Below are 20,931 nucleotides of genomic sequence, written 5' to 3'. Positions count from 1 at the left end.
GGAGATAGCGGGTGGCCACACGATTTGTCGCAAGTACAAAGCTCGTCTCCACCATAGGGCAAAAATCCTCACCCCCCGTCTGGTGTTTCCTTGGGTTTCCAGAGTGGTTTGGCCATGTAACGATGGCTGGAAAGAAGCCTTATGATATGTACCATGAAGAGAACACTTAACTTCTACAGAGGTGTATATCGCTTCTGAACTCTACTCCTCTAGTGAGCTCGGTATTTAAAAAAAAATCGAAAATGTATTTCATATTTCAAAAAATTCAAGTGTTTTACTTCGATACAGACTCATGTCCTCTAGATGAAAAAACAAATCACAGAATTGAGACTCTGAAAAAAACACAATCTTACTTCCAACGTTTGTCTTTTTTGTGCAGATCACATATGGTCATACATACTATACATGTTTTTTTTTCTTCAGAATTTTAGAGACCTACAAATGAAGTTCTGAATTTTGTAAAAAAGAGCTCCCTATAGGTCTGGGGCTACAAGGAATTTTGACACATCATGCCCTTATTTTCCATTACACACACAAGCAGGGAGGACCAAATTAGCACCAACTTATATCTCACAACACAATAAACATAACTACCTGAAACAGATTCCAAGGTTGCAACACCAACCCATCCCTGAATTTATGGAAGAGTCCAAAGCCAAAAAAAAAATGTTTATTGTGTCTTTGAAACAGTTTAAATCATTTCGACGATAATCCTCTGCTTTACCAAGAAGGTCTAACCAAGGAGATGAAACAATTTTGTACATTCCCTCTTTTCTTCTCCTCTTGTACATATTTTATCTCTGTAAATAAAATTTTATTGTCGGAGCCTCCCCTACAGTTTTCAGCTCAAAAAAAAGGAGATGAAACAACACAAGACAACTCAGACAAGTTGTCACAGTTTGTGGCTTCCTGTTAAAAGAACACCAACATATTACATGCTGCTATAAAAAAAAAGAGGGCCCAATACGGAGGAACATTTCTAGTCATTCTTTATAAATCAATTATGTATACATTTTCTGAGCTTCAACAGTAAAACATAGGATTTCTTGGTTTTGGGGTTGCTGCACAGCCCCATGTTTTCTCCCCCTCATCAAAAAATCTACTACCTGATGGATCGACGCTCCATTCTCTCCCTGTGATTGAAATCGATCTGCGTTCTTCTCTTTGTTTCAATCAATGGCCGGTTGATGCTTAATTATATTCTCTGATCAACCTAAGCAAATAAATGATTAGTCAGTATGGATGGAGCATTATGGACAATTAGTAAGTCTGCTTTTTGGCCCTGTTAATGTTATCAGGGCAGCAGCTGAAATGATTGCCAAGTGAACCTAACCAATCAGGCATGTCACATGGTTTTGGTCTCCGATATGACTCATACATCCATCGGCACCTCCAGATTTGATCCTGTTTTCAGATGGTAGAGCAATGCATGTGATTGCATCAGGCAAGGGCCCACCCATTTTCAGTCTTGTTTGGATGGATAGATGACAATTCATATCCCCTGAATCTGAACAAATTCCTTGTTGACAGGATATGACTAGACCCATGCATCACTCACTTGAGCTAGCATGCATCGAGCACAGTACCAGCACAGTGTACTTAAGTTAGTTAGTACTGGATTCATAGCAAGATTAACCAGCTGCAAGCTGTATTTGACAGCTTAACCAGCTGTTTGCATGAAGAAGCAACTACTCAGTCAAATCCCAACCGTCCAAACTAAACAAACAGAAAGCATATATGTTAAGTAGGGAACTAATTAGTTGTAGTTAGCTTATAGCTTAAGTCCATGCAAGAGTGGGAGTAGCCAGGATCCATGACATGGAAAGGGACTTTAATTGCTGACTCAATATTCCTTTGTCCCTCATCAGCTACAACTGATTAGAGACATGCACGCATGCGTCTCCCCCATACTACTATGCTTTCCTAGCTTTACAGACTAAGCTACACTCTTATATAGCAGTAGGTGACCTTTGGTGTTAATTCTCATAGCTAGCAGGTAGCTTGTCACCTTAATCAGAGGAGTACTTTGAGCTAGCAAATCTGCAGGCAAGAACAGGTGTCAAAGCTACCTAGGTCTTTGGATTTGATGACCACAACTAATTAATCATGCATGGGCTACCAAACTAATATTTCATTATAATTGGGCGATAAAAGAAGATGATTAAGAAGAACAAGAAGAAGGCAACAAGCTAGATACCTCATGAACCAATCAGCTGCAAGATCTCTGAATCTCATCATGTTCCAGTAGTAATATTCCATATTTTTGTTATTCAGTGACCGGCGGGGAAGGGTGTGAGTTTGATTGGCGATGGATTATATTGGACTACATGTATAATATGCACAATGTATAGCAGTTGTTACAGTTAAACATCAATCAGTCAACTGGTCACCTACTCCATCTAGTTTATAGAATCAATTGAGCATATTTGTGATGATTCTTCATCGGTCGTTTATATAGAAACAATAGAGCATATATATGTGACAATCCTTCATCGCATTTTATTCGGTTTTGCTAATTATGACCAAGAGGTTGAGAATTGTCATTTCAACTTTATGACCCATCAAAAATTTCACAAATTTGTAAAGTAGAGAATATATAATACATTTTTTGCACAAGATGGACAAATTATTAAAGCACGGTGATCGTTCTTTAATCTGTATACATGAACAAATTTGTAATTTTAACTGAGAATTAAGATTTCCAGACAACTGAGACGAACCATAGTACATTTTGTTTGCACTAGATGAACGGTTGATTACGACATGTTGAACATTTTTTGTATCTTGTGAAAAAAATGTCAATTGACTGATATATAGCCAGCCAATTAAGTGATCACTGGCTAGTACAAATAATTTATTTATCCATTGCCTAAGAGCACATAGGTACAATTAATTGCTGACATCCATCAATAGATGATCCAAGTAAGAGAAAACCAATAACAGAGGTGGAAACAAAATCCGTTTAAAATAAAGGTGGAAATAAAATGAGAAGCCACCTAAGCCGGCCGCAAGTGAAATTTACAAGGCACACACATAGTCAGAGATCTCGAAGCTATATATATAAACTATGAGGACGGTGCTATGCTCCAGTAATCTAGTGTAGTACATATTAATCAAGAGTCAGAGTGCAGAGTTTGAGGGTAATCTGTTTCTCGATTGGACTGTTAAGTAGAGCCAAAGTAATCTTTTCACGCCCTTTCCCAAGATCCAACTTTGAGTATATGCTAGCTAATGAATTCATCCTTCCATGGATCTTTACACTGAGTAATACTAATTCTTAATTAATCTCTTGTGCAAAAAGCTGCAGGTAACAGTTAACAAAGGCATGTGCAAAAGGTTGAGTCATCCATATATGCATCTGCATGGGTAAAAGGTGGTTGCGTACATCCATGTGCATACCTTGGCCATGTACATTTGTTGACGAATCTTGTATGAGAATTTTGTTTTTGACTTGGATCTTGCACAGTAGTGAATAGATTTGTCCATTTCAGCAAGTGCATATGCATGGTCCAGCAAGGAGACGTCAGTTAATCTCTCTATGTAGAGTAGAAACTTAGTTGGTGGCTTGCCACGCAAAGATGAGAGATTAAGGTAGCTAGTGTAATGTCCAAGGTTTAGTGACGATCAAGGGGTAGAATTTAGAAAGGGATGTGCATTGCATCGTAAAATCTGGTGAAAATTTCGCGCTTTTAAAGAAAAACTGCATCGAAGGGGGACAAGTTTCTCTCTCGACACCTTACAGGGTTAGGGTTCCGAGAGTGCGATAAACTTGGACCTCAATGAACTCAATTAGGGTTTTCGAGAAGAGAGGGGAACATGGCATCTCAATTTAAGTTGCATGATTGAATTCAAATAAGTTATGTTTGAATTTCAAAATTCAAACATCAATTGAATATATCATAATTCAAATTCATTAAAAAAATAGATAATGAAACATATAAAATAATATCACACATATTTAAAGCTCATTAGAGAAACTTGAGCTTTATTGATTATCACACAATTTACATTGTCAATTACAATATTCCAAATGGATTATGAATATTACAATATATTACAGAAATTGAATAAATGGAAAAAAATAGAAAAGGAAAAATTACAAGTAATTACAGAATTCTACACTAAACAAGTTAATTCTTCAAGTGATTCTTGATCAACACTTGATCATCCAGATGATTCCTGCAAAATAAAACAACAATAGAAAGAAACCCATTATGCCAAGTGGCATTGCCTCTTGGCAGGTTAGCAAAAGAAACCAGAAATTGAGAGATAATCTCAAGTCTGTCGAGGGAACCAGGACTGTCCCAAGTCCCAACTTGTGAGCACACAGGCAGCTCACAAGGAGAGCTGCATGCTCTCCACACACACAGCCAGGGGAGGAGAACCCAGCACATGCCTTGCTGTCGACCAAAGGAGTGAAGAGAGGGGCAGTATAAATACTTTTCACAGCAAACCCTAGCAGCTCCATCGACAGAAGCTTCACCAGGGTAAGAACACAAGAACAGGAAGAACATATAACCAGCAAACCATCCAGAAACAGTTCCACCAAGAACTGCTCACTGTTGATCAAGCCACCATGGAGTAGATCAAGCACAAGCTAGCCAGGAGGAGCAGGGCAAGCAAACAAACCATCCATAAGCAAATCCTCTACACCAACACCATTTTCTAGGAGCTGGAGTGAGGTATACCATAATCATGAACAAACCAGATGGTTTTGTTCACCATATGCACAACCATGCATCCACAGATACACAAGAGGGTGGAATAATCCAGTATTGATCATCACTTGGTCATAGACCAAAAGTAACCTGATAGAAATGGCAAAAATCAGGGATCAATCAAAGCCTATGACCATGGTTATGCCAACCAGACAAATGGTAGCATATTTCCAAATGGAAATAGGAAGAAACCATCCCAGACTTGTACCTAGATACACACAGATTACTCTAGCCCATTTAAAACCATCAGATATGCAGAGATATATGTCTTCTGCAAGTATTTTCAACATCAAAAGCTTCTGGTAATCCAATAGGATCACCAGCAAGCATTCACCCAACCACAGCAAGCCACAGAGAGGGGGAGCTACCCTTGGACAGCATCAGGATGTTGTCAGGGCCACCTCAAACCCAAAAAATCACACATCAAGCCACTGCATCACTACCCAGAGGGTTCAGAGTGAGCTAGGGTCCCCAACAAAGGGTTGGCATCCCTCTAGCTCAAATAAATCAATCTATATGATCATCACTGCTAAGCAGTTCACCTCATTTATCCATTTAATAAATCAGAACTATTCAGATAAATGAGACAGACAAATAAAGCATGCATCAGGAACTGCATATGATCCAATGGATCACTGCAAGCATCAGCAGGTGCTGGAACAAGCAAGAGCATGCACCAGCACAAGCTTGGGTGCCACACAGACACCAGGAGAAACACAAGTGAGGCACCAAACCATAGGTCAGTAGACAACCACCAATCATCTGATAATCATATGATCACCAGAGCTTGCTAGAGCATGCTAAGGCATGCTAGAGTCAATCCTAGCATCAACTCATGGACCAGTTAATGAAATATCCACAGTTAAGCAACAATTGTATCACAGATAATCATACAAACAATTTTATAATTGTATCCAGAAGCACATCAGCAAGGAAATGAAGTAGCTAAATAACAAACAAACCTAGCAGAGCTTTACCAGGAGCTAAAAGCTCAATAAACATATCACGGAGGCACTGGCTCTTGTAAGAATGCAAGGATTACATATTGTAATCAAGCCAGGAGCCAAGAAATGATCATACATGATAGTCTAGCACCAGCAGCAGTAGCAAGAACCATCTAGCAGACCATGAGCATCATAAAGTGCTCATGAGCTATTGCACATGAGTCACCACAGCAACAGAGAGCGCAGCAGCAGCAACCAGCACAACATAGCAGCAGCAGCTAGCCTAGAACAACAGCCATTCCAGGAGGAAGAGCAGCCATGGCCTGAGCTTGACCAAGAGACGAAGGAGGAGCTGAATCTGGTGTACTGGCAAGGCCAGCACACCAAGGAGATGGATGCTAGAGCATCCAGAGCAAGGGAGGAGGAAGAACAGGGAAAGAAGAGACGGAGGCAAACATACCTGGGAGCAGGAGCTCGTAGATGCAGCCATGGCGGATGCAGCGGCACAGCCAGGCTACGACAGCGCCAAGCCGCAGCCAGGCTAGGCCACATCGAGCACCACCGCGCCCAGCACCACATCAGCAAGCCGCCGAGCGACACCAGGGAGGTCAGGACCATCCGCCGACACGCATCGCCGGCGAGGACCGCAACCCTAGCACCAGAGAGGGTCGAGGTCGAGCAACCCTGGACGCACGCGTCAGATCGACGCGGATAGATTGACGCGCCATCACGGGCTGCATCGATTGCGCACTATGGCGGAGGCCAACACCACCGGAGTTCGCCGGTATCGACCGGCGACGGCGGGGGCGACGCGGGTCGCCAGAGAGCGAGGGTAATTAGGGTTCGTCGAAGCGGCGCGGAGGGGGAGAAGTGGGAGCGACCGCACGGGTCGGTTGGACCGTGCGGGTCTAACCCAACCCACTGGGCTCCACTGACAGGTGGGCCCAGGGGCATTTCTGTCTTTTCAAAAATGCCCATTAAATTGAATCTTTCCAGATTTTTTTTAAAATAAGTAAAGCTCTAAAAAAATAAATAAAAATATGAAAACCACTCAGCACAAAATTCTCTATCATAATAAAATATGAAAAGGAATTTTTGGAGACAAAAGAGATTAAGTCATAATTTGATGAATATTTTAATCATTAAAAATATCCCACCATATTTTTAATGATAAAAATAAGTACATCAATACTTTTGGACTTTAAAAACACCTTGACAACATTTCAAGGTAGTATTTTACTTTAAACAGAGTATCCCTAAATTGTTCTTAGATTACCTCTTACATGAAATAATAAATCATCGGGAAGGGGGAACAAACCCTAAAAGCTGAATCATGCATAAATGCTTCTTTAACCATTGCCCTTATCGGACAATGATGCTATTTTTCAGCAACAGAGGACAAGGGTCAGTCCACACCATCAAACTGCAACACTTTGCAGTCTTCAGGCAAGTTCATCGCTTGCTCATGTCATTTGAGTATTTTTACCAAATTACTTGCAAAGTACTATACTTATCACTCTTGCATGAAAAGCAAAAGTATTACTTTCATAACTATGAATATGACTATGTGGTTGGCAATGGAACCATGGAATGTGTTGACATGGTGGAGGTTCCATTGCAATGGGTTTATATCCATCTAGGATTAAACAACAAATGTCGTCCAGTGATTCTTGTGCCGTAAAATTCGTGTTAACCATAAGATCTGGAGTGGGACGGAGTAGTCAGTTGTATTTCCACCTCTCGTACATCAACGGATGAGCTTACCGTAGCAGTTGTATCTTGCGAGAACAACCGGAGGGTGGGGATCCCTTCTAATTCCCCACGGTAATGCGGTCTATGATGGGTTGCATCTACCGGCGAAGGAGTTTATGGTAGAGCCCAGAACTGTTGTCGTGGTCGGGGGCCATCCTTAAGTGGTATAAGTACACCGGCGAGGACCCAGGGTCGGGGATTGCAACAAAGGGTGGGTGTGCGAGGTAGCGGAGGAATATGATTGGCTAAGACCTTATACCGGGCATCACACCAAAGGAAGTGTGGACGGGAAAGCTGCCCGGTTGGCACCATGGTTAAGATCTCTTATGGGTAAAGCAACACACCTCTCGCGAGTGTAATGAATCGTGACCTGTCACTCCCTGTTCCGGGTTTTGAAACTGCGAACGCTGCCGGAAAGGAACTCCATGAAGTTCTAGTAAACCGGTGAAGGCTGACGGACATAGTTCTTATTAATAAAAGCAACCTTTTGAAGAAATGATTATCAAAACCTGCATTGGTATTAGACTTTCTGGTCTGATATCGTAGCTAGTGCATTAAACACCTCTTTTCTATAATGAACTTGTTGAGTACGCTCGTACTCATACCACTCTTAAATCCCCGCTTAGATTGCCCGAATCATCTTGAGGAGGACACCGACAACCGTGAAGGAGCAGAAGAAATCTGCTATGAAGAGCCAGACCTCTCCGGAGGTGTAGAAGGAGTGGATTACCTCATCGTCTACGGAACCGGGGAGGGTTCCGGAGGAGAACAAGCGTAGACTAACCTGGTAGTATTAGTAGCTAAGCAGTACGAACACTTAGTACTTAACTGCTCACTGAGAATAAATGTACAACTTACTAAGACATATATGTTGTAAGTTAAGTTGGGTTCACCTCGAACCCAGGAGTATTCCTCTTAGGACCCAAGAGGAACTCCGAGATGATATGTATGTATGGTTTGTAATAATAAATGAATGAGTTATGGACCTGCTATGTTCTGTTGTACTACTCTGAGGGATGTAATATTTGCGGATTGGTACTCCGTGAATGTTATATCAACGACTGGCATACTACAACATGCAGTGGTATGCTGGGTCACCACAGCTAGCTACCTAATTGTGTCTCTAAGTTACACTTGAACGACGTCTCTATCGATATAGCTACTGCTAGCCTGATTAATTGCCATGGTTTAATTCTCTGCAATTGCACTACTATTAGTAACTGGTTTGGTATGATCTAGCCCCGTCACGGCAAAACTCTAGCCCCTTCCCACCATGGTTTGGTGCGACCGCGGCTGCCACATGTCCCTCCGGTTTGCCGAGTATATGATGTTTGTCGAGTATATTTTAGGTTTTTGCCGAGTATGTGTGCTTTCCGAGTATTTTTTTTTAGATCTTTACCGAGTTTTTGTGTTTGCCGATTGTTTTTTGATCTTTGCCTGAGTGTTTTTTGGTTTGACACTGGGGAAAAAAATGATTTTCCGGTAGTGAGCTATAGATAGCCATTTGTGTCTCTAAGTTACACTTGGAGTGTCTGGTCGATATAGTTAGCCTGATTAATTGTCATGGTTGAATTCTCTGCAATTGCACTACTATTAGCAACTGGTTTGGTGTGACCAAGGATGTGCCATGAAGGTACACTGCAATCTGATGTGGATGCATGTGACTTGACATCCATCAGCTGAGACTGTAGTAAGCTTTTAGATGCGTGGGTCGGCGATGAGTCACGGTGAAGTGGATTGCTAACGCTACTTATGGTGGAAGAAAAGAAAAGCAGATCGACATGTATGTATATATGAGTGTATGCCAAACTGAAAGTCCCACCCAACACACCCATGTGCATCGATCTATCAACCTTTTCGCAAATCATCGCTAACTTTTGTAGCAGCTTCTTTCCCCAAACTTGGAGCAAGCTAACGTTGAATATTGCGCCCCCACGCTAAGCGAGGAAGAGGAAATATGCATTGCCCAGCTGACTGGCCGGCTGGTTAAGTAGAGTAGTACTGATAGTAGCTAGTTTGGTTTTACGTGCACCGACCAGTTAACTATTTCTACCAGCAGCCGACCAACTCGAAGAATCTACATATACTAGTAACTGAAATTAGTAACTTGACAGTAATTTGGCATGATGTATACATCGGTGCTAAATTAGTAAGTTGAGCATATATAGGATAACAATAAGTCTGTAGTCTAGAAATTAGTTGAAGAAGGTGCCTCTGCCTACACATATAAATGTGTGTGCCACTTTTCCAATCTCGATATACATGTACACCGTCCTCTATCTACTCCACCACTTATCTACCCAGTGGTGTACATACGTATAGCTGAGTATCTAGCTAGCTTGTACCAGTTGCTTGCATTGAGATTGAGATCTAGATAGCAGTACCATACCATCTAGGCCTCGAGCACGATAATGCAAAAGGTACCCTCGATCTATCCGGTATATACATAACATATTCGATCAAGGCAGCGATCGATGATCAGTTGCTTGCATGTGCATCCATGGGAATCATCCTCAGCACGGACTACTATTTTATATTTCTACATGCATTGTTCTCTCTGCATATTGGTCATCGTTTGTTTGCTACTCCATCTCCATGCATCAGGCCGGAATATGAGAATTATTGCATGCCATTGTCCATGCATACCGTCATCCCCTTGGAATCTAGCTAACAAACCGAACCGAACAGGCTTATAAGTTGGACCTCTGCTCTGCATCCATCCTCCCTCCTCATTCCTTCTGTCCTCAACTTAGTTTGCATGCCCAACTGCACCTAGCTCACTGCTTCTTCTTCTCTCTAAGCTTACCACGTACTCCACCCATCCTTGGCGTCCATCACATGATCATATATATCGATCCACTAACTAGATTGTGATTCAGCTTGGCAGATTGATCTGATCATACCATGGGCGAGGAAGTAGTTAACAAGGTAAATAATCTCTATTTGTTTTCATTCTTTCATCAGTTACTTGCTCCTGCATGTGAACTAGTTAGTTGACATAACGAATGCCCGTCTCCTGATCATGAATTCAGGTGGAGGAGCCTAAGGTGGAAGCAGAGCCGAAGAAGGAAGAATCCCCTGCTGCACCACCAGCCGAGGAAGAGAAAAAGAAAGAGGAAGCACCACCGGCCGATGCTCCTCCATCCCCTCCACCCCCGGTGATCCTCGGCGTGGAGGTGCACTGCACCGGCTGCGCGAAGCGTATGAGGCGCTCCCTCCTCCGCTGCAAAGGCGTCGAGACTGTCCACGTCGACATGGTTTCCAACCAGATCACCGTCAAGGGCGTCGCCGTCGACCCGGACGCGCTGTGCCAGCGCCTCCGCAGAAAGACCAAGCGCGAAGCCACCGTCATCTCGCCGCTACCACCTCCTCCCGCACCACCTGCCGAAGAGGCGGCCCCGCCTCCGCCACCGCCCGCGGAGGACCCAGTTCGCACGGTGGAGCTCGAGGTGAACATGCACTGCGACGCCTGCGCACAGCAGCTGCAGAGAAAGATGTTGAAGATGAAAGGGGTGCAGACTGCCGAGACCGACCTGGCCGCTGGCAGGCTCACGGTCACCGGCACCGTGGAGGGTGAGCAGATCGTCGAGTACATCCACCACCGCACAGGCAAGCTCGCCGCCGTCGTGCCACCTCCACCGCCTCCGGAGCCACCGAAGGAGGAAGCCGCGCCGCCAGCCGAGGCCGAGCAGAAGCCGGCGGACGATGGCGGCAAGAAAGAAGAGGACGAGAAGAAGCCTGCAGCTGAAGCAGAGCAGGCGGCCGGGGAGGAGAAGAAGGAAGCTGCCGACGCCGGAGACGAGAAACCGGGGAAGCAAGAAGGCGAGGAGCGCGTGGCGGTGGATGGCTTCCCGCCGGAGGAGATGATGAAGCGGATGGTCTATTGGCCCTACGGCGGCGCGCACTACAGCTACAAGCTGCCGCCTGCCGATGCGGAGGAGGCCATGATGGCCAGGAGGATGGCCATGCACGCCATGCCGCCTCCGCCGCCGCCCCCGCCGCACCACCACCATCCCTATGCCATGATGCACCACCAATGGATGCCTCCTCCGCCGCCACCTCCCCCGGCACCGATGTACTACGGCAGCAGCTACATGATGGAGCGGCCGCCGCAGATGTTCAGTGACGAGAACCCCAACTCGTGTGTCATCTCCTAGCCTGCTTGCATCCATCCGTCATGGAGATGAACTTGTTTGGATTGGACCATAATCATCATATATATATTTGCATACTCCATTACTACTACGTACTTTGTAAGCTGTAGTAGTACTAGCTAAGAAATTAAATGGCATTGGTCAGACGTACAAGATCGATGAGGAGGTATATATACACCAGTTAGAAAATCAATGGATCGCCCTTTTTTTAATGGACGATGTGTATTTTCTCATGTGTAAGTGTAATAAATATGTGCCACTAGAAATATGTAATGTTGGGTGCCACAATTTATGTGCCAATTGGTAGTATTTACATTCTTCTAACCAAGGATCTCAAGTGGAAACTTGACAATCATCGGGTCATGAAAAGTTCTATACATATTATTTCAACAAACAAATAACGTTTGAGATGATCAAGCCATTAGAGAAGCAAGGTGGGACAGCATTGAACATAAAAGGGCCACCTAGACCATCGATCAGGCAGGCTTGGCTTACCATCTGTTTCTAGGAGAAGCCCGCACATGTAATTCTACTTTAAAAGCCATTTTTTCTGTAATAAAGGAAATGCTTGTTCCCGCTCTCTCTCAACAGAAAACAAAAAAAAATGACTTGTTTCTTGAGGCAAGAGTTTACACAAATCTGTTTGACTTTTCTCTTTGTACAGCAAGCCTTACCTGTGGAGTTCATTTTTGCCATTTATCTACCTCATTACCTTCCTCATGTTATAACGATCTACCTAGAACGACTCGTGGTCATCAGTTCGTAAGGATGTACCTATATATCCCTGTATAAGAGTGTAATATCAACAAAACATGATATCTGTGTTAGTCCACGTGTGCTGCTTCTTTTGCCGGGAAGAAAACATGAAACTTTCCTCTTTGATTTGAATTTTGTCCATAGAAAGTTTATACGCATACAACAATTCTCCAATGCAAAAGTGCTCTTCAATCCTCAGTTGCTAAACAACCAGAAACACAAACACACCTTTTGAACAAAACTGGCAGGTTCGTACCTGACAGTTCACGATAGGGTGACGCTCTTTCAATGAAATTTTCCTCTTTTTTTTCCTGATTTCTTTTCACTCATAATTCATACTACTAGCACAGCACGCAATAAAATTCTTTGGTTACCTTAAACCAGACAGAGAGAAAAGGAACAAAAACCGTCGAAAACGTTTGTCACAGACGGTACAGCAAAGACAAAGCAAACAGTCCGGAGAACAGCACAGAATACACATCTTAAGGCTCAGAGCTTCCTTAAAGAAGAACATGAAGCGAGAACCGATTAGCAGCCAAGGCCTCATAGCTTCCTATAAACTCTGCATCTGGGAAAACGAAATCCGGATGGTGTTCCCCTCCAGTGAGCTGGCATGCTTTGACACAAGGGCCTCGGTTGCTTCCTCTTCAGATTCAAACAAGACGAGTGCCTGCCTCTTGCCGTTCACCTCGAATAGCTTTGTGCCGACAACAGAACCGTGCTCAGACACATGAGTAAGGATCGCGTCCTCAGAGATGTCTTGGGAGAGGGCAGAAATGTGGATCATCTTTGTTGGAGCACAACAATGTCGGTAGTTCTTGACCACATTGCTATTAAACCTGTTAAGGCTTGAATTGGTGTATTCATGCGCGTCGGCGGAAGGTGTTATAGTGGGGTACTTTGAGTAGTTAACTTCCAGCTTGTTCCCAAATAGCATTGCACCCTGCAGGCAAAAAATGGACAAAATGGCATCCCAAATGTTAAATGAAGCAATTATACAATGTACGAATAACAATAACAGGGATATATTACATACAAAATGGAACAGAGAAACCTCATAGATTGGTACTAGAGAAAACGCACACACCTTTAGATAATGGACAGCCAGCTCAGACTGAAACCCATCAGCCATTTCTACAAGGGCATGATCTGGTTTGTTGCGTAGTACCTTGATTCGAACTATGTTTCCATATAAAGAGAAGAGATTGAAGAGCTTATCCTCATTGGTTTGCTGCACATGAAAGTTAACAAATGAAAGACGCCTCTGAAGAGAATAAGCTCATTTGAAGAGAAGATTAGTGACCACATTTGTTCTGGAATTTCAATTGAAGGTCTCAGTCATTACAATCAAAAAAGAAGGTGATGCTTTAACTTCAAAAGCACATATCATGCCTGCTGACTCAAATCCTACCCACCAACCACTTAAAACAATAACATGTGCAAAATTTATCTTTTCAAGGGATTAGGATGACCCGGTCCACGTCGCAATAGACCAAGTAAACCAAGACAGACAGAGGACCTCACCAACATGCACAGTATTCCAGTTCTGCTTTAGCTTGATCACAACAGGTAAACAGAGACTTCAGTTTTCATCCTTAAAACAAGAAAGACGCACCTCGCCAACATGCACAGTATGCCAGTTCTACTTTAGCTTGATCACAAAAGGTAAACAGAGACTTCAGTTTTCATCCTTATTAACTATGTTAAGATATCAGATAGCTCAATAGGATCCCTTTTTGGCATTTTTGAAACATCAATGACCAAAGCAACCTCTAGCAAACCTTCAGGAATGAAGGTGGCCATTAACCCTCAGAGAGGATTTTCAATTATAATTTAAGCACAAACAACCAAACTGCCTAACACCATCTTTAGAATAATGTGATGAAAAGATTAAGATAAGTAAAGGGGATTCCAATGTTCAATTCAAAACAGGTGAAAACTTACCTCGGTGTTTAAATTACTGACTATCAGTGTGCACCGTTCGTTGGTACCACTAACTCCAGGCGGTAAAGATCCACCAAATGCAGCTGCAATCATTGCGGCTCTTCCCATCTGTTATGCACCAAATTCAAATGCTTATGCATATGAGAGCTAGAACCTAGAAGGGATATTTACACGAGATGCAAAGCAAGTGGTAGGCATGTGTATCCAGCTGATTATTTTCTGCAAATTGAACAGGAAACACTGCTCAGAGGCAGTCAACCAACCTGTGCAAACGGAGCTGTACACCAAAAATGAAACTGAATCAGATATTTTTCAATGATCCGCGATGAATTATTAATTTAGAACACAATGATATGTAGTATTGTACCTCCAGGTTGTTGGAAGGCATAAAGACCGCCAGGATCTGGAAAACCTTGCTGCTCCAATCAAAACATTATTTTGTTTGAGCATAAATTGATGCATACAACAAGTGACATGACAAAAGAAAGAGAATCACTCAAACCTGAGAGGGCCTTGGACGTTGTTCTGTGGGCAATGATGGATTTGTGAAATCCCTGGACAAAAAAAGCAAATGACTGTCATGTTAACTGATGCTACATGACTCTATAGGATAATGCAATTCCTTAAAAACATTGAAATACACGTGCATTGTCCAACAATATCAACTGAAGGGATTAGAACTGGGAAATCAATCTTACCTAGACCGATCATTGTTGAAATGGACTTGCAGTTCGCTGAGACTGGATATTCACGCAAAGGAAGAATATATCAGATATTATAACTGAGAAAAATAAAATTTTAACTACGATTAGTCATAGCTCATACTTGGAATATTGGATGTCTAGCTGGCAGCAACCATCATAGATGTTCCTTCCCTGTAATATTTTGGTTTGTAAGGTTAAGATGTGTCTGAACTATATGTCGATTCTAGGACATTAATGGAGCCAGGAAATAATTACATGCAAAGCACCAAATGCTTCCACAGCTTCTTGACGTGATTGATACTGGACGAGGGCTTGGAAACCTGCACCAAACAAACAAAATGCATAGGATCATCTTTTTCAGATATTCAAGAGAGCCAATTTACTTATTCCCAGTTGAATGAGTAACTAAGTGCAGAAAATATTGCAACAGAAAAATTAGGCTACACCTAGCGAGAAATATCAAGCCTGTATCTACCTTTTCTGTATAGGTGTAAATCTGTAGTAGCATATTCCACAATAATTCAGTATTTTGTTGCTACAATTATTTGCACACATGTTTCTAGACTGTCAAACTCATCATTAAAGAATGTTGCATCTAATGTAAATAATTGATATAGGTATGACACATAGTGTTTATACAACAGTTGGCATACATTTGCTCTTTTGTCAAAGGTGTAGCATATTATGCATATTTCACATACTTGTTGATAAATCAACATATTCATTCACGCATAACCCGGAAAGTGAATCAGAGGATTCATATGAAGTGTATGTGCACAGGTGTGTGAGAGAGAAAGAGAGGTGGAGTCTGACCAGCTGACTTCTGAAATGTGACAATCTTCTCCACAAATCCATATGCTTTGAAAACTTGATGTAAGACCTCCACTGTTATAGGATACATCATGTGGTGAATGGTAGCTAAAAGGATTCGGTTGGGTTCTGAGTCCTGAGGGCGAGCACAGAGCAGCAAACAGGCACCAAGACAGAAGAGTGGGAGAAAGAAAAGAATAAATAGAGAGGAATAGGTATATCTAGTTGGAAAAATAAGAGGCAGTAGATATAATATGCAATATAACTCAGCTATCTGAAAGAGATATGAGAAGATACTAAATATAGCCAATCGCCCTTCCAATTTCAATATGTGAAGTACTCCCTCCGTCCCACCAAAATTGTCTCAACTTTGTGAAAATTTGGATGTATCTACCTACTAGACAGTGTCTAGACAGTGGCGGAGCCAGAACTCCAACCTTGTGTAGTCAATTTAAATCTGTGTAGTCAAATATATGTATTGATGTAAATTTTTAGAAAATTTCCACATAATTTTTCTTTGTATAGTTGAAAAACTGTGTAGTCAAGTGACTACACAGCTAGTGTGTGGCTCCGCCACTGTGTCTAGATACATCCAAATTTTAACAAAGTTGAGACACTTTTGGTGGAACAGAGGAGTATTTCAACATTTCATGGTGAGGCAGTAAGTCAAGTTTCCATTTTTAACAAAACCGAACAACTCCAATATATCCAACTTGTAGGTTCCGCTGTAGCATAAATACCACTATCATATTTACAACATGTAGGCACGCCAAACCATTTGATGCAACTGAGGGAACTAGATATCTTATCAATGTGTAACCAATCCAAGGTCTATGCGATGTTTTACAGCCACAAACAAGTAAAAAATAGTGTTTGATAATAACTTTAAGAAGTATGTCATTTACTTCCACAGCTAAATGTGAGTTGTCAGTATGATGCAGAGAAAATCTGGGTAGGATACAACAGTCAATGTGCAGATTTCATAGTACACAGATGAAACTGACAACTTATGATAACTCTGGAAAGATTATAAAGCAAATCTTGAAAGTGAAGAGTAGACAAGTATACCTGATCAGAATTCCGTCCATGAGAGCTCTGGTCAGTGGTAAGTTCTTGGTGGGATGAAAATTGTATGTAAACATTCCTTCCTCTAAAATGACATAAAAGAATGCACACGTGTGCGAAAAGGAATAAGCACATACCAAATGAGATATGAAAGTTAACTAGAAGTACTGTTCTGTTTTGTGTGAACTATTATTTGCCGAGAGCAAAAGAAAGCGCAGCACAAAGCGCGGACCATATTATTAAGCATTTTGCATTATCCAGACCAGGCCATACTATGTACCAGCAGCTAACATTGCAAAAACTAAGTACAACTGTACTACAGCAGCAGTAGCCATAGGTAATTACTGAAGCTCGTGGTACCAAAAACCATCACAGCCAAGAACGGCATCACCTTACGCTAGGTTGGACAGTACTGTAGTACTGCAGGGCGCTGACGGAGGAGTGAATGTCTTGCATCTGGAGAAGAGCCTGCACCACCAAAAACATCCAATTTCAACACCACGCCTGCTTAATTGCTCAAAAAAAAACACCACCAGCCAGCAAGAAAGAAGAAGAAGTACCCACCTGATTCTTGGCACGCAGCATGACGACCTTGGACACCGTGCCGAACGGCTGCATCAGCTGAAGCAGATCGGCCTGCGACGAACAGCAGACGATAAGGAGAAGCGCGTGGGCAGTAAAAAAGAAATCTTCATTCAGAAGAACAATCCAATCACCCCGGACAGAAGAAAGAGTCGAAGAAGAAGACAAAGGTTGGAGATTTAGCCCCTGTTTCTCACCTCGGCGATCTCCTGGCCGACGTTCCGGATGTGGATCACCTTGGACGCCTCCGCCATCCTCCCGAGCTGGAAACAACACAGGCAGACCACCGGTAATCAGGAGGGAATTCTTCATCGCGCCACGCTCGGGTAAATGGATGGAAGGGAGGCGACTGGAGGGAGATCCGGAGACGGCCGGTCCAGTGTGGGGGAGAGAGACGTTACCTTGCTGGGGGGTTTAAGCGGGAGGGAGATCTAGGGTTTTGGCCGCGGCTGTCGCTGCCGAGAGAGCGAGAGGAAGGGGGGAGAATTGGGAGGGGGAAGAGCCGCTAGGTTGTGTTCTGGATTCGTGGGGCGGAAAGAGATGGAAAACGGCTGTGTAGTGTAATAATCGGTTGTTGGATGAGGCGAGCGACTCGTGTTTGTTTTGAGCGACCGTGGTCGTGGGCGGCACGTCGTGTCGCCGCACGGGGCCAACGGGTTTGTTTATAAGTGGATAAGACCATCTGCAACAGACGCGCCATAGCGCCGCGCTAAAAAAGATTATACAGAGCTGTTTGAGGCGTGGTAAAATGCACTAATGCAGCGCGCGACAGGATTTTGGGCGCACAATATGTAACCCTATGAACACAAACAAAATATATAACATAGTTTAAAAGCAAGATATAGTTCAAGACTACCAACTGAGAAATAAAGTTCATGCAAAACACTAGTACTAAATATTGATGATCATTCATCATCACCATCTTCTTTTGCACCCCTATCTTGTTCTTCATCTTCATTTTAAACTTCGGCTGTGTGCGCATTAGTAGAATGAATCGGAGGAGATGATATGAAGGCATCATTGGGTGTAGGCATGAATAGCATTAGAGAAACTATTGACATGAATCCACCCGGAGGATCTCCCATGGCACTCATTCCTACATTTTCTCCATGTCTTCCGTTCCTCTCATTGAACTCATCTCTCCCATCGAACTCATCCCACCCATGAAACTCATCCCTCCCATGCTTCCATAGCCTCCCATGGTACTCATTCCTTCCATGCCTCCATAGCCTCCCATCCCACCCATGAAACTCATTCCTCACATGCCTCCAGAGCATCCCATGCCTCTCATGGTACTTATCTTTTTCTGCGCCAGGATTTGATCAGGCATGAGGTTGATGTACTCCTTTTGCCTATCATCAAGGTTGGATGTGTCCATCAAAAAGAAATTCACTTGTTTCTTTCCAATTGGTCTTCCCCTTGTTGTTTTTGCAATCGAGTTAGGAGTTTCTTCACTTGATGATGAATCTTCAAGGCCAATAACACCATCTATTGATTCCCTGATTGCTTTTCTTAACTTGATTGGGACTGCTTTCTTCATCAGGGGAGGTGCTTTCGGAGCTGGCGCAGCGCTTTCGGTCGCCGATCTTGGCGCGACGAACAGGTTCAGCACCAGCGCAGCGCTAAGGTTCGACGTCGCCACCGCGGGAGAAGCTGCGGCCGGCGGAATTGAGTAATCGGTGTCCGCGATAGCGAAATCCAGCGGGAGAGGAATGGAGCGGCCTACCATCGCCGGTGAATCGCAGGCGCGGGAGCGAGAGAGGGTGAAATCAGGAGCGTGGGAGGTGAATGGTCGGCAGTTGCCTTTCGCGCGCTCGCCTTTTCCTTTACCACGCACGGTGCCGCGTGCGCCAAATATGCAGCACGCTGAGCCGCCATTTCACAAGCGATGGGGAAAAATAGCATGTCGCGCGTCTACTAGAGTGTCTCTTTTCGTGCCGACGCGCTAAACTGGCAATTTTTACCGCGCGAGCACGTTTTAGCGCGTCTATTGGAGATGCTCTAAGATATGTTCCTCTCCATCTGAAGTTCATGTTTGGCCAAGCGATACATCCATTTCATATCATTCCGCATATCAGCTTAATTAGTAAATTAAAATTTGAAAAGTTGATATACACAAAAAAAATTATATTACTGTACTAAATTCATCAAGACGAAATTATAATTCATGAGAGTTAAAATAACTACTTGGAGGTGCGCGTTTTTTTAATTCATGAGTATTAAAAAAAAAACTAGTTAGAGGTGCGTGTTTCGCCGAACCATTTGCATTTCGTGTTATCACAATATAATTGGGTGGTAGAAGATTTGTGTTAACATCATACCTTATGCCTTTAGAGTTTTTAACATTTTATCCTAATGACACACGACCACTAAGCCATGCTTTTACGGGAAAGAGGGCAATTTTACCCACGGGCATCGGTATTTGTGGGTGTGGGTACCGTACCCGCATGGGCAGGGTATGATGAGGGGGCTACTCGGAAATGCCCACCATGAGGGGCTTAGGGTTAATGAAATTCTGCAGGTTAGCACGAGACATCGGATACCAAACGAATAGAAGGCGAGATTTTCCCAGGTTCGGGGCTCTCGATGAGGTAAAACGGTTACTCCTGCTTGTCTGATCATGATTTATCGATGAAAAAGGTTACAATGGGGTAGCCGATATACTGCATTATGGTGAACTCGCCGGAAGGCAAGGTTTCTAGGGTTGGTGTATGCGCGATTGTGTAGGATGATTTCGATGTCCTCCGGCAGGCCCTCTCCTGGCCTTTATATAGGAGGCCAGTGTAGGATAACGTTGCATAGAAAACAAAAAAATTCCTACCGCGAACACGCAATCCAAGCCAAGATGCAATCTAGAAGACGGTAGCAACGAGGGGTATCGAGTCTCACCCTTGAAGAGATTCCAAAGCCTACAAGATGAGGCTCTTGTTGCTGCGGTAGACGTTCACTTGCCGCTTGCAAAAGCGCGTAGAAGATCTTGATCACGATCGGTTCCGGCGCCACGAACGGGCAGCACCTCCGTACTCGGTCACACGTTCGGTTGTTGATGAAGACGACGTCCACCTCCCGTTCCAGCGGGCAGCGGAAGTAGTAGCTCCTCTTGAATCCGACAGCACGACGGCGTGGTGTCGGTGGCGGTGGATAATGTAGGATAATGTTGCATAGAAAACAAAAATTTTCCTACCGCGAACACGCAATCCAAGCCAAGATGCAATCTAGAAGACGGTAGCAACGAGGGGTATCGAGTCTCACCCTTGAAGAGATTCCAAAGCCTACAAGATGAGGCTCTTGTTGCTGCGGTAGACGTTCACTTGCCGCTTGCAAAAGCGCGTAGAAGATCTTGATCACGATCGGTTCCGGCGCCACGAACGGGCAGCACCTCCGTACTCGGTCACACGTTCGGTTGTTGATGAAGACGACGTCCACCTCCCCGTTCCAGCAGGGCAGCGGAAGTAGTAGCTCCTCTTGAATCCGACAGCACGACGGCGTGGTGTCGGTGGCG

General features: G+C 43.6%; 2 protein-coding genes across 3 annotated transcripts; one reads left to right on the top strand and one right to left on the bottom strand.

Moving 5' to 3' along the window:
• The first annotated feature begins 10,101 nt into the window (after positions 1–10,101).
• On the top strand, positions 10,102–11,780 carry LOC124650216 (heavy metal-associated isoprenylated plant protein 9-like). Its single transcript, XM_047189774.1, has 2 exons — positions 10,102–10,342; positions 10,447–11,780. Exons 1-2 carry the CDS (start codon positions 10,319–10,321, stop codon positions 11,569–11,571), a joined length of 1,149 nt encoding a protein of 382 aa, XP_047045730.1. The 5' UTR covers positions 10,102–10,318; the 3' UTR covers positions 11,572–11,780.
• An 833-nt stretch (positions 11,781–12,613) lies between these two features.
• On the bottom strand, positions 12,614–17,984 carry LOC124707494 (polypyrimidine tract-binding protein homolog 3-like). Of its 2 annotated transcripts, XM_047239151.1 has the most exons (15): positions 17,831–17,984; positions 17,627–17,692; positions 17,412–17,483; positions 17,239–17,315; positions 16,851–16,932; positions 15,786–15,918; positions 15,228–15,292; positions 15,094–15,143; positions 14,967–15,008; positions 14,771–14,822; positions 14,636–14,684; positions 14,532–14,545; positions 14,269–14,376; positions 13,412–13,555; positions 12,614–13,267 (listed from the first exon to the last, which is right to left on the bottom strand). In XM_047239151.1, the coding sequence occupies exons 2-15, from the start codon at positions 17,681–17,683 to the stop codon at positions 12,878–12,880; spliced, it is 1,335 nt and encodes a 444-aa protein (XP_047095107.1). In that variant the 5' UTR covers positions 17,684–17,692; positions 17,831–17,984; the 3' UTR covers positions 12,614–12,877. The 2 variants fall into 2 exon arrangements, with proteins under 2 accessions (XP_047095107.1, XP_047095106.1); XM_047239150.1 differs by having other exon boundaries at positions 12,614–13,555.
• Between the last annotated feature and the right edge of the window lie 2,947 nt (positions 17,985–20,931).

This window comes from Lolium rigidum, chromosome 4, assembly GCF_022539505.1.
Source record: "Lolium rigidum isolate FL_2022 chromosome 4, APGP_CSIRO_Lrig_0.1, whole genome shotgun sequence".
Lineage (NCBI taxonomy): Eukaryota > Viridiplantae > Streptophyta > Magnoliopsida > Poales > Poaceae > Lolium > Lolium rigidum.
This window is presented reverse-complemented; position numbering and strand designations above follow the sequence as displayed.